A 14,154-nucleotide genomic window follows, 5' to 3' on the forward strand; every position below is an offset into this window, starting at 1 on the left:
CTAGTCAACACGGAGATTAAATCCCAGGACCATGGTCTCATTTAGAATCATACTTCAACCATTTGGAAGCAGTCCAACTACCAGACAAAGTGGCTAATTCTATATTGGTAGAATCATATCAATATGGAAAATTGGTTGATGTCAACATAGGAATTCATGGACTTGCAAAAAATAGTAAGTGATTATAATGTACCAGGTTAGTGTAGCTGCAATCAATGTTGTAAATTAATGTCTATTTGTGTAAACATTTTCATAGATTTCCAACTAATGAAAAATATAATGTCTTTGTGTAAGTGGAAGTATAAATTTAAATATTAGTCTTATTATTAATAACACTTGCATTCTTTTTTACTCTCCCTCAGACCATATATTGTGATTAGTCTCTGCTGAGGAGGATGGAAACACAGCTCCCTTTGAATAATAAAAATAACTCTACTTGATGTACAGAACTGGATTGCAAGAGAGTTAAAAGTGTCCACTATCTCTTGTGGGAAGCTTTTTAGTATTTTTATGTGTATTAAACCACTGCTGCAGCCACGCCACCTGAATGAAGCTTCAGCAACACTGAAACTTCATAACAAAACACTCCTTTTTTTCTAGTTTTAACTGTCACTGCACTTTGAATATGTTAAATTAACAAAAACTAATTTCTTAGAGATATTTTGGTATTGCTGTGTAATAAAGTAATGGCATTATTTAGTGATTTGTGGTCTTAGTTTCTGCCCATTGCTAAAGATGGCTTTAGTCACTTAATATTTTGAACCCCTTATTAAATAAGTCTTAAACTCTAGCTCATAACAAATAAAATTGGTATGTAAAAGATTCTCTAGTAAACTGGATAGCTCATTATTTATGAAGATTACCTGAAGATGACATTAGAAATTTGAGGTCCCTTGGGTTATGGTATTTACCCTTCTGGGTTTTTTGGTTTTGTTTTTGTTTTTCTTTTGCTTTGTTTTTAAAGAAAACTTATTCTGACTCAGAATAAAACAATAGCCATGTTCCCTTGTGGTCCACAGTAATATCTAACTATTCTGTTTGCCATCATGTAACAAATGCTTTCTCTAGGTCATTTATTCATGTAGTTGTCCCTAAAACTATTAGTTCTTCCTTATATGCCATTTGTATGACAATTCCTTAATAGATTGTATAAATGGATAGATTATACGAATGATGTCCGAACTTCTAGTTGTCTTATATTTGTCTTTTCTTTTTACCTCAAATGTTCCATCTCCTAAGAATAAAACAGTTTATACTGATTTTAAATACGTAGTCTTGGAAAGGGAGGAAGATAAAAATGGAGATTTTTCTCTGCTACAGGGTTAGTTAAGGTTGTGGCCCAGTAATCATTACTAACGGCAATTAAATGGTGTTGCATGTTCTGCTGAATCCTACACTGCATTTTTTTTATTTACAAATTACTTAATTTTCTTACATTTTTCTCTGGGTTGCATATCTATTTCTTTTTTTTTTTCCTTCTTTCTTGCTTATCATTGACACCTACTAGCATTGCTTTAGTTCTGCTGGTGACAATCATTGCATAGTTTTACTAAATCTTTATTCTAGTAAATATTTTTCTCTTGCTAATTTACTTGAGTAGATATTTAAAAAGTCAGGTAAGCACTAGCTCTTTGTTGACTTAAAATAAGATACTAATTTGAATTGTTTGACCTATATTTCATTGTTTTTCTAGATAATTTATTATGGCATTTTAAATCATGTACCTACCCACATTTCTATGACCTTTTCCTATAGTTCAACTAACTGTTCTTTTTCTAAAACTCTAGTAACTTTCTCAGGGTTGGGAAACAAGGTCTGAATGCTATAGAAAATTAGTTATGTTCTTCTGTGTTCAAATATTAAGAACTTAAAATGGCTTTGGGTTTTGTTATAGTCTTATGCCAAATATTCTTTTAAAACTTGTCTACTAATATTCGTGTATTGTTATTTAAGAAACACTTCATCCAAGGAAGGTTTTAGTTATAGTCACCATTCAAGAATACATCTGTTGCATAAAGTAAGAAAAGACTTGTGGTGATCTTTGGGACTTTTTTTAGCTTCCATCATGTTTTTAAAATAAAAAGAAGAGTTGAATGAATTTGTGTTCGAGTCTGTTTAGTATTCTGACCATTGTATAATCTGGAGCATTATTTCTATACTCAGGAAGCGGAATATGGTGGGCATGATCAGATAGATTTATATGATGATGTCATCTCTCCATCTGCAAATAATGGAGATGCCCCAGAAGACCGGGATTACATGGATACTCTCCCTCCAACTGTTGGTGATGATGTTGGCAAAGGAGCAGCACCAAATGTTGTCTATACTTATACTGGAAAGAGAATTGCATTATATATTGGAAATCTAACATGGGTAAGTAAAGTTAACATATGAACTGAGTTATTAGTCATTAATTGTAAACTGCTCTAGTAGTTAGTTTTTGTCCCAGAATTTTTCCCCCCTTTGGTACCAGGGATTAAACCCTGTGGTGCCCCCTCCCCAGCCCTTTTTATTTTTAATTTTGAGACAGGTCCCACTAAGTTGCTGAGGCTGGTTTTGAACTTGTATCTCCCTGCCTCGGCCTCCTGAGTTGCTATGGTTGCAGGCATGCACCATTGAGCCCATTTTGTTTCTTTATGTTTGCTTATGCAATAAGACGGGTAAAAACACTTATCTTTAAAAAGTCATTGATTTAATTCTTCCCAGTTTTGAATTTTGTAGTCCTTCATTTTGTCTTGGGTGGACATACCAATTAATTATAGTTAAATTTTTTTTGTCTTTAATTATGCTATATATGTTATTACTCCTACCTGACTTAGGGTGTTCCAATTAAGAAAAATGTTTGCATAGGGTCTCAAACTAGGATTCATCAATGTACAAAGAGACATATATTACCACTTCTGATTTTAAAATATTGTTAATTTCCCAATTCATATTACAGACTGTTGATTTGAAATCTGAATGTCCAGTGTCTCTATTTGTTTATTTATTGGTGTTAAACCTGAAATACCCATAAAAGTAATCCAGGTAGAATTTTTCCACTTAAGCTGTTTTATAAATTTGAAAGTTTAAAAATAATGTACTATAAGTCAAATTGAAACATGGCACTCTTCTACTTCCTTAATAAAAATGTTTTTATTAATATTTACTACTTTAATAAAATTAATTATTTTTAGTAAGAATGTCTTTAATTTTTACTTAATAGTCTTTTCAAACTAAGTGACTGATTTTGCACCACTTAGTTTGCCAGTCTGAGCAATCTTTGCAGTGTTGAAAATAATAGCATAGTTAAGAGCGTGGTTGCTAAGTAAAAATTCGAATCTTGGTTCCACGTCTTGATTTTGTGACTTTGGGCAAGATTTTTACCTTCTCTATTGCGTCAAATGTAAAAAAATGGAAATGATGGGATTTACCTGTGTTTTAAGAGTTAACCACCTGTCTTTATTTCCTTTATTTTTTCTCTACTATAAAACATTTTATTTGTTTATTATCTTTTCCCACTAGATTGTTACCACTATGAGAGCAGAAATTTTGTTTCGTATCCAGCCCTAGAATGGTGCTGGCATATAGGTGGTACATAGATATGTAGAAGGTACTCATACATATTAGTTTATTTTTTCCAGGTTTTTTTTAATATTTATTTTTTAGTTATAGTTGGTCACAATACCTTTATTTCACTTATTTATTTTTATGTGGTGCTGAGAATTGAACCCAGGGCCTCATGTGTGTAAGGCAAGCGCTCTACCGCTGAGCCACAACTCCAGCCCACTTTTCTACAGTTTATATTCAAACACAAGATGAAATTTATTTCACAAAATATTTTCCTTTAAGGGAGGAAGTGACAAGTGAAGTTGGTTTTATTGAAAACTTAAAATCAGAGTAGTTTAAAGCTGAAAGAGGTTAGGTATCCAGATTCTTTTGTGGAGCTGAAATCTAGTAATTAGATTTCTATTGAGCGTGAATTTTCTCTTGTTTAACTTGAGTTTACCTTTAAAACCTAAATTCAAGAAATAAAAATCCTGGGTATGTCTTAATAGTTAATAAGTGGAAAATATCTTGCAGTGGACAACAGATGAAGACTTAACGGAAGCAGTTCATTCTTTGGGAGTAAATGATATTTTGGAGATAAAATTTTTTGAAAATCGAGCAAACGGCCAATCAAAGGGGTAAGAATTTTGTGTTGTTTTTATAATAAAATTTAAGTTAGCTTTTGATTGCAATGTGTGTTAGTTTTCCTTAAGGTTAATGCTAATTACATGTGCGTAAGACACATGATTACATTGGAAGGAGGATCTTTGATAAAGATTCATATTCCATATACCTTGTTATTTAGCAAACTAAAAAAATGGGCAAGATAAGGCTTACTTTCAAATTTTCCTGAGTTTTCTTCATCTATGGTTGAAATAACAATTTTAAGAAGCATTGCTCTTCCCGTGGATTAAGAGATGGAAGCCTGGTGCAGTGGCGCATGTTTATCATCTTGGTGACTCAGGAAGCTGAGACAGGAGGATTGTTAAATTCCAGGGCAAGCTCAGCAATTTAGTTATAGTTGGTCACAATACCTTTATTTCACTTATTTATTTTTATGTGGTGCTAAGGATTGAACCCAGGGCCTCATGCGTGCAAGGTAAGCGCAGTCCTTATTTTTTAGATCATCTAAAAAAAATAAGGACTACAGATGTAGCTAAGAAGTAAAGCACCCTTGGGATTCATTTCCCAAAACTACTAAAAGAGAGAGGGCTGGAGTTGTGGCTCAGCGATAGAGCGCTCACCTAGCATGTGCGGGGCCCTGGGTTCGGTTCAATCCTCAGCACCATATAAAAATAAATAAATAAAATAAAGGTGTTGTGTCCAACTACAACTAAAAAATAAATATTAAAAAAAAGAGATGAGGTGAAAATGAACAACTGGAAAATAATCTAATCTGGATATTTTGCTTTCTTTTCGGAGGAGGTACTGGGGATTGAACTCAGGGGCACTTGACCACTGAGCCACACCTCTCCAGCCCTGTTTTGTATTTTATTTAGAAACAGGGTCTCACTGATTATATTAGTGCCTCGTCTTTGCCAGGGCTGGCTTTGAACTTGCAGTCCTCCTGCCACAGCCTCCCAAGCCACTGGGATTATAGGCATGCGCCACTGCGCCCAGCTATTAATACCAAACTGTACAAATGATATAGGATCATTGTAGGAATATTGGAAACTCCAAGCATCCAAAAGTAAGAAAACACTGCAATCTCACCATATACAGATAATCGTATTTTAGTGAATATACTTTCAGGTTTTTTCTTAAAGCAACAGTTTCTAAATTCACATATTTTATAACTTGTTTGATATAAAGAGTAGAACAAATATTTAGCAATAAATACACATCTTAACATTCTTATTCCTAGTTACTTTGGATTTATTTTTTTTTTAAGGATAAATTTTTAGACACAGAATGATAAAGAATATGCTGGGTTTTTTATTGTTGTTTAGTTCTCTAAAAAGGTTGTACTAGTTTATAATAAATTAAGAATATCTTCAAAATTTGCAGTCTGATCACCATCCTCATCTCCTGTTCCAAGGCACTATCATCTCTCTCTTGAACTTTTGCAGTTGTTTCCAAACTGGCGTCCCTGCTATCACTCTATGTCCTATACTGCACATGATAAAAGTTTTTTAGCTTTAAGTAATGTTAGACCGACATCAATACTTTTCTATTCAGAATCCAGACGGCTTCCTGTCTCATAGTTGTTACCTTGCTATATCTATAGTGCTCTGTGATCTATTGCTGTTTTCCTACATGTCAGTCTTGTGTTTCTTGGCCATACTAGGCTCCTTGTTTTTCATATAACTCTCTACATAAGACCCTTAGCTATTCACCCCACCCCACTGGTCCCCCACTTTTTTGTGGTGCTAGGGTTTGAATCCAGGGCCTTGGGCATATAAGGCAATCACTCTACCAAGTGAGCTATATATCCCCAGCCCTGTTTACTTTTCTTGACCCGGGTTTCCCCCCAAATACCACATGGCTCACTCTTTTGTTTCATTCTAGACTCAGACTTTTTAGTAAGAATTCTCTTTCTTGGCCACCCTGTACAAAATAGTAACTTTCTTAACCTGTCTCTATCTCCTTTATTTTTTCTCTACTATAAAACATTTTATTTACTTGTTTATTAACTTGTCTTTTCCCACTAGATTGTAAGCTCCGTGAGAACAGAAATTTTGTTTTATTCACTGTTGTGTATCCAGCTAGAATGGTGCTGGCATATAGAAGATGGTGCTCAATGTGTAATTGTTAAATGAATTATTTTGCTTTTGTTTTTAATTTTTAATGCTGGGGAATGAACCCAGGATCTGGCACATGTTAAGCCCATACTCTGCTACTGGACTATACCCTCAGTCCCAATTAAGTTGTTTCTAAATGTTGTGACCTAGGGCTGGGGATGTGGCTCAAGCGGTAGCGCGCTCGCCTGGCATGCGTGCGGCCCGGGTTCGATCCTCAGCACCACATACCAACAAAGATGTTGTGTCCGCCGAGAATTAAAAAATAAAATAAATATTAAAAATTCTCTCTCTCTCTCTCTCTCTCTCTCTCTCTCTCTCTCTCTCTCTCTGTCCTCTCTCACTCTCTCTTTAAAATAAATAAATAAATAAATAAATGTTGTGACCTAAGATAATATTAGATCAGCAACAGAATTTTTTGGCTAGAATAAGGGATCTCGTTAAGAATAAGAACCATATTGAAAATTAGGGCTGTAAGCTCCTAAAATCCTTACCCCCAGTAATCTCGAATTTCTATATTTGAAATTGATAATCATTTAGTGTTTTAAAAATTATTTTTATTGTTAAAATATAATTTACACAACATAAAATATATTCCTATAAGGTGTATAATTCAGTGGCTTTTTGTTTTTGTTTTGTGTTTTTAGCATATTTACAAAATTGAGCAATCATGGCTACTATCTAATTTCAGAAACCCTATGCTTATTTTTAGTCACTCCCTAATTTCTTTCCCCCTCTTTGCTTACAACCACTAATGTACTTTCTATATCTGGATTTGCCTGTCTTGGCTATTTCATGTAAGTTAAATCATAAAATATGCAGTTTTGTGTATCTAGCTTTTTTTCACTTAGAATGATGTTTTCAAGATTTATCCATGTCATTGCAGGTATTAGCTTTTCTTTTTATGGACGAATAATGTCCCATTATGTGGATGTAGCACTTTTTAAAAATTTGTTTTTAATATATTGGTAATGGGAATTGAACCCAGGGGTGCTTTTATCCCTGAGCTCCATCCCCAGCCCCCCCCCTTTTTTTTTTTTTTTTTTTTTTTTTTTTTTTTGAGACAGGTCTTGCTAAGTTGCTGAGAGCCTCAGCCTCCCAAGTCTCTGGGATTATGGTTTTGCACCACTGCAATATAGCACTTAAAAAAACAATAACAATGAAACTCCTTGATGAACATTTGGGTTGTTTCCACTTTGTTCTTACTGAAAACATCCCTGTGAATATTTGTTTACCAGTTTTATGTAAACATATCTTTTCATTCTGTTGGATTTATATCTAGGAGTAGCAATATTGGGTTATATGGCAGCTCTTATTGGGTTATATGGCAGCTCTATATTTAATGATTTGAGGAGCTACTAGATTGTTTGCCAAAGTGGTTGCATGATTTTATATGCCCATCATCAATGCACAAGGATTCTAGTTTCTTCATATTCTCACTAGCATTTGTTAAACATCTTTTATTATATTCATACTAGTGAGTATGAAATGGTATTTCATCATTGTTTGATTTGTTGAACATATTTCATGGCAGTAAAAAGTGAAAGTAACATAAATGCCTGTGAACTGATATAGATTTTTTTAAAAAAGTTATATGTCTATAATATATTAGTCGTAAAAAATGAAGTGCTCATACTACAAAATAGATGAACCTTGAAAATATTAAGATTGGGGCTGGGGCTGTAGCTCTGTGACAGTGCTTGCCTACCACTTGCAAGACACTGGGTTCGATCCTTAGCGCCACATAAAAAAGGAAATAAAATAAAGGCATTCTGACCATCTACAACTACAAAACAATTTTTGAAAAAAAATATTAATGCTAAATAAAAGAAGCTGGTCATAAAAGAAGACACATTCATTTATATGAAATTTCAGAATATGTAAATTCACACATACAGAAAGTGGAATTATGGTTCCCTAGGATTGAGGGATGGGAGGAAATGAGAGTGATGGCTAATGGGGTATGGAGTTTCATTTGGAGGGTAATGAAAATGGTCCACAATTGACTATGATGATGGTGGTAAAACTCAAACTGAAAGCCACTGAAATGTACATTTTAAGTGAGTGAGTTCTGTATTAAATAGGTATGAAAGTGTAAACTTGTGTAACTTTAAGAAATATTCTCAGGATTGTGTTTTGGTTTTACATAAAAGTAAGTTCAGACCACTTTCTTTTTAATAACATTATCATTATTTATTCCTCCTTACTTTTATACCTCTACCCCTTTAAACACCTTTTAGATTTGCCCTCGTTGGTGTTGGATCTGAGGCATCTTCAAAAAAGTTAATGGATCTGTTGCCTAAGAGAGAACTTCATGGTCAGAATCCTGTTGTAACTCCCTGCAATAAACAGTTCCTGAGTCAATTTGAAATGCAGTCCAGGAAAAGTAAGCAATCTCTTAGGTCTTTTTTTAAAGATGTGTATTTTAACCATTGTTTCTACCATTTGTTAGGTGTTATATACTTAGTCTTAATATTTAGTTCTTTGAAGACTTGTTTTTATAAAGTTCATGCTTTGAATTGATTTAATTACTGGTTTTGACTGTGTATCCACATACTGGACCCCTACTTCCATTCCATTTTTCACCAGATGTCAGACTCAATACTATATGATAGTGTAAGAAGTTTTTGTTTTTGTTTTTGTTTTTGTTTTTGTTTTTTTTGTCCCATGTGGTGCTGGGGATTGAACCTAGTGCCTCACGCATGCTAGGCAAGCACTGTACCACTGAGCCACAACCCCAGCCCTAGTGTGTAAGTTCTACAGCTGCCATGCTTGTCCTGTCATTCTCGTGTTAGAGAAAGGAAGAAACTATATCCTAATCCTTAGACTTAAGAAAAGATATATGTATGTTATGGTTATATGTTATGTTATGATTGGTGAGAGACCACTTATTACCAGAAAGTATTTATCAAGTTTGCTTTTTGGCACCAAGACCTTTTTTCATCAAAGTGAATATAGAAAAGATTTGTCATTTACACACTTAGCTAATGTTAACATTTAAATAGATAACACGGATGAACATGTAATTAACAGAAATTCAAGTGGTTGTTTCTCTTTTAATGTTTTAGCACTTATCTGAAGAATACATTATCAAATTTAAATGAATCTGTGCTACTGAAATTAAGATTTCTGTTGAAGAATTTCGGTCTTGGCTGCTGCAGAGTACTGGTATTTTGAAAGAAACTCTTACTCAGTGAAAATAACATTTAAATATGGACATTTCAGGACTTCAAAAGAACTTAAATAGATGTGAATGTTTCCCTAACCAATACTTCTCAAGTAACTTGCACAGGCCTAAGACATCTGCAAGTTAATATGTAGTATAGTATAAATGAACTTTGAAATAGAATAGTTTGTAATGTAAATGGTTACATTTCAGAGAAATGTATAATAAGTGCTATTTATGAGTATTTGGATGTTTGCAGCTACACAATCGGGACAGATGTCTGGGGAAGGTAAAGCTGGTCCTCCAGGAGGCAGTTCACGAGCAGCATTTCCACAAGGTGGTAGAGGACGGGGCCGTTTTCCAGGGGCTGTTCCCGGTGGGGACAGATTTCCTGGGCCAGCAGGACCAGGAGGGCCACCCCCACCTTTTCCAGGTAAAACTTTTATTAAATTACCATGGATAAAACGTATCTACCTTAATACCTCTTTTCCTTTTCTCTCTTTTTCAAGTAATGCATTATTAATGTGACTTACTCTCCTTGTTATGCTATTTTTGGAATCCAGGAAATTTGATCAAGCATCTTGTTAAAGGAACTCGGCCTTTGTTCCTGGAAACTAGGATTCCATGGCATATGGGGCACAGCATAGAGGAAATACCCATTTTTGGCCTAAAAGGTCTTTATTTTTCTCCAAACTTGCTTGACTTATATATAGAATATTTACATCCGTCTTATTTTCTTACCTCTTAAAAAATCCTTTCAAGACCATTTTTCCTTGTTTCACTTTCTAGCTTGGCATCAGAGTAGAATATAAGGTGGGTGATTTCACTGTAAGAAGTGTATATACACTGAAAGATGGAAAATAACTCTAAGCACTGTAATCTTTTGTTTTAGTAATTTTTCTTAAGCATAAAATAAGCTAGTTATAAATGTAAGAATATTCTTCATCTTTGTAGTTATTAGTGTAGTGTTTATGATATGGGTTTTATTTAAAAAGAAAGAATCTTGGTTTATAAGTTGTACTTTAAAAGTAAATTTTGTCATATAAAAGTTAAAATGCCTTTATTATTGAAGTGGTTTTTTCTCTCTCCTTTATTCTATAGCTGGACAGACTCCACCACGTCCGCCCTTAGGTCCTCCAGGCCCACCTGGCCCACCTGGCCCTCCACCTCCTGGTCAGGTTCTGCCTCCTCCTCTAGCTGGGCCTCCTAATCGAGGAGATCGCCCTCCACCACCAGTTCTTTTTCCTGGACAACCTTTTGGTCAGCCTCCATTGGGTCCACTTCCTCCTGGGCCTCCACCTCCAGTTCCAGGTTATGGCCCCCCTCCTGGGCCACCACCTCCACAACAGGGACCACCTCCACCTCCAGGCCCCTTTCCACCTCGCCCACCTGGTCCACTTGGGCCACCCCTTACACTTGCTCCTCCTCCGCATCTTCCGGGACCACCTCCAGGTGCCCCGCCGCCAGCTCCACATGTGAATCCGGCTTTCTTTCCTCCACCAACTAACAGTGGCATGCCTACATCAGATAGTAGAGGTCCACCACCAACAGACCCATATGGCCGACCTCCACCATATGATAGGGGTGACTATGGCCCTCCTGGAAGGTAAGTTTGTATATAGCAGTTAAAGTATTTGATTAATGATAAGAATAGTGATTCTGTGAAATCTGTTCTATTGTATAAAATGTAAATGTATCATTTCTGCCCTCCAAAGAGATGAGGATTCTAAGTCCTTTATTTCACCTGAAAGACACTAGTATAAGATAATTTTGCTTAGATTTGTTCTTTGTGTAGGAAAAATAACATCTTCCATATGGACAAGTAACTATTATCTTTCATGCACATGTTAAAAACTGCTAATATGAACTGGCTTACACTAAAGTCTATTAAATAGCAATTTATGATTTTTTTTTCTTTTATAGGGAAATGGATACTGCAAGAACACCATTGAGTGAAGCTGAGTTTGAAGAAATCATGAATAGAAATAGGGCAATCTCAAGCAGTGCTATTTCAAGAGCTGTGTCTGATGCCAGTGCTGGTTTGTATATTTCTCCCAGTATTAGTATTTCTTATTTATGTTATTAAGAATTATCTAAAAATTTAAGTGCAGTCTTAAAAATTTAGTCTTTTTATATTCTGATGTCGTTAGCTATCTATTTTAAAAGCGTTGAAAGAAGCTGTATGTCACAATATAGTGGAAAGACCCCTAATTTTATTAGGTTTAGATATAAGTTCTAACCTTCACTGTTAATGTTTTAGGGACCTATGACAACTCATTTTTTTCTCATATTTGCAAAATAACTTGTTTCACAGAGCTGTAACAATAAATTGTGTTGATTTCATGAACGTAAAAGCCTGTTGCAAATTTTGAAGCACACAGAAAAAGATATTATCATTTAAAAGCACATAATTTGGTAAAATGCTTTATCGCTTTTATCCCCATGCTTTAATGGCATTTTGAAAACAAAATTTGTTTGACATCAACTGTTTTCCTTTCCCCTATAGGTGATTATGGGAGTGCTATTGAGACACTGGTAACTGCAATTTCTTTAATTAAACAATCCAAAGTATCTGCAGATGATCGTTGCAAAGTTCTTATTAGTTCTTTGCAAGATTGCCTTCATGGAATTGAATCCAAGTCATATGGTTCTGGATCAAGGTAAAACTTTCCTGTCCCATGTCTTTTTAAAGCTGCTAGTTAGCAAAAGGAGAAAGTACTACTGTGTTTGGGACTTTAAAGTATGACTTCGATTTTACTTACTTTTTACTCGGCCAGAGTGAATTTTTTAACTATATCAAATCAGGTATTTGCTTAAAATCCTTTAGAAGGCTTTTGTTTAAAATAAATTTGTAAGCATTGAAGCACTATATGGCTCCTATTCACCCTTACCTATAAAAATTGAGGCACTATATGATGTAGTCTCTTTTTAGCCTTGTTTTACACCTCTCCCCTTAGTCACTATTCTCTAGCCAAATTGGAATCCCTTCTTTGGGACACATCAAATATTTGGCCATCTCTCTGTGTATTTGATATTCCTTCTGTTGGGAACCCTTTTCCCTGTCTATATCTTTGGGTCTGTATTCCTTCACATCTCAACTTAATTTGATTTCTAAGGGGAGGCATTTTATCCCAGGTTAGTCCATCATATCGTTCTGTTTCTTTCATTGTACTTACTGTAACCTTTTCTTGTTTGTTATTCCCCTTTTTTTCTGACTACAACACATAATGAATGAAGAGAAGGGCCTTAACTATTCTGTTTACTATAGTATAGTGTTTCTCTTGTCTGAACATTGCCTGGTATGGAATAAATGTTTTTGAATGAGGGAGTTATGATTAATCTTTTCTTTAATAGACAAGATTTTTGAAGTCTTTTTGAATTAGGCAATCTTGAAATACTGTATATTTTTGACAAGTGGACTTTATCTGGAGATAGTCTTCGTTAAGTTGAAGGAAAGGAATTTGTCTTTGGCATGGTCTCCAAATTTATTATTATTATCTTTCTGACCCAGTGTAAGGATCTTTATATCCAAACAGAAATTTCATAACTAAAGGCCATATCATGTATTTTCTTTGTTTTAATACAAAGTAAGAACTTGCACTTTGATCAAGGCTTAGCACCTAATAATATTTAAATCTAGCTGTTTGGTTCAGAAATGCATGATAAAAGGTATTCTTATTCAAACTAATAGATGGTGATTATTTATTTTTTTAGCAGTATTGGGAGTTGAACCCAGGGTGCTCTATCAATGAGCTATGTCTTCACCCTTTTTTATTTATTTTGCAATAGGGCTTCTTGCTATGTTGCCCAGGTTGGCCCTGCACTTGAGACCCCCCTGTGTCAGTCTCCCAATTAGCTGGGATTACAGGCATGTACCAACCTGCTCAGCCAACAATTATTATTTTCTTATTTTAAATTTTGAAGATCTAATGGTCTTTTAGGCTTTATACTCTGGTTAAAATTCTGGGTTTTTTTGTGGACTTTTTTTGTCATTGTTGTTTTTAAAGGCAGCTCATGAAAATATTTCTACTTATAATATACAGTGTGAATAGTATACCAATTCTTTCTACAAGTCCTAATTGTGAGCTTCTGCTCCTCCTCCAGGTAAACACAGGAAAGTTTCTTGCTGGGCATGGTCACGTACACTGTAATCCCAGCAGTTTGGGAGGCTGAGGCAGGAGGATTTTGAGTTCAAACCCAGCCTCAGCAAAAGCGAGGTGCTAACCTAAGTGAGACCCTTTCTCTAAATAAAATACAAAATAGGGCTGGGGATGTGGCTCAGTGGTCAGGTGCCCCTGAGTTCAATCCCTGGTACCAAAAAAAAATAAAGTTTCTTAATGAGGTATAGTACTCCTGCTAAGTCATATTTTGGCTAGCTAAAAATGTAAAATTGATATTTATATACATTGATCTCTTGGCATCTGTGGGAGGTTGTGTCAGGACCCCTGAAAATACCAGAATCTGTAGTTGTTTGGATTCCTTACATAAAATGGAATATTTATGTATGGCCCACACTCATCCTTTCTTGTACTTTTTTACCCTCTCCTTTTTTCCCCTCTCTCCTACCGTTTACTCCTGTGTACTTTAAAAAACATCCTTACTTTACTTCCAATATACAATACAGTGTAAATCCTGTGTAAATAGTTGTGTTATATTGTATTGTTTAGGGGATAGTGACAAGAAAAAGTCTGTGTTCAATACAGCTGCAATTTTTTTATTGGA

General features: G+C 34.9%; 1 protein-coding gene and 1 long non-coding RNA gene across 5 annotated transcripts in view; one reads left to right on the plus strand and one right to left on the minus strand.

Moving 5' to 3' along the window:
- Positions 1-14,154, minus strand: part of LOC308658893 — a 558,609-nt gene that overhangs the window by 414,287 nt on the left and 130,168 nt on the right. The gene's annotated exons all lie outside the window — the stretch shown is intronic.
- The window catches only part of CPSF6 (cleavage and polyadenylation specific factor 6), a 33,129-nt gene that overhangs the window by 5,792 nt on the left and 13,183 nt on the right, over positions 1-14,154 (plus strand). For 2 of the 4 annotated variants that reach the window (XM_081310639.1, XM_081310640.1), the window contains exons 2-9: positions 2,164-2,373; positions 4,063-4,166; positions 8,507-8,652; positions 9,692-9,865; positions 9,996-10,106; positions 10,534-11,038; positions 11,356-11,471; positions 11,939-12,092. In XM_081310639.1, the coding sequence (XP_081166765.1) occupies positions 2,164-2,373; positions 4,063-4,166; positions 8,507-8,652; positions 9,692-9,865; positions 9,996-10,106; positions 10,534-11,038; positions 11,356-11,471; positions 11,939-12,092 (1,520 nt within the window). The remainder of the gene's footprint in view (positions 1-2,163; positions 2,374-4,062; positions 4,167-8,506; positions 8,653-9,691; positions 9,866-9,995; positions 10,107-10,533; positions 11,039-11,355; positions 11,472-11,938; positions 12,093-14,154) is intronic. The other 2 variants (XM_081310641.1, XM_081310642.1) reach the window with 1 other exon arrangement.

This window comes from Spermophilus citellus (assembly GCF_964194105.1).
Source record: "Spermophilus citellus genome assembly, chromosome: 10".
NCBI classification, from domain to species: Eukaryota; Metazoa; Chordata; class Mammalia; order Rodentia; family Sciuridae; genus Spermophilus; species Spermophilus citellus.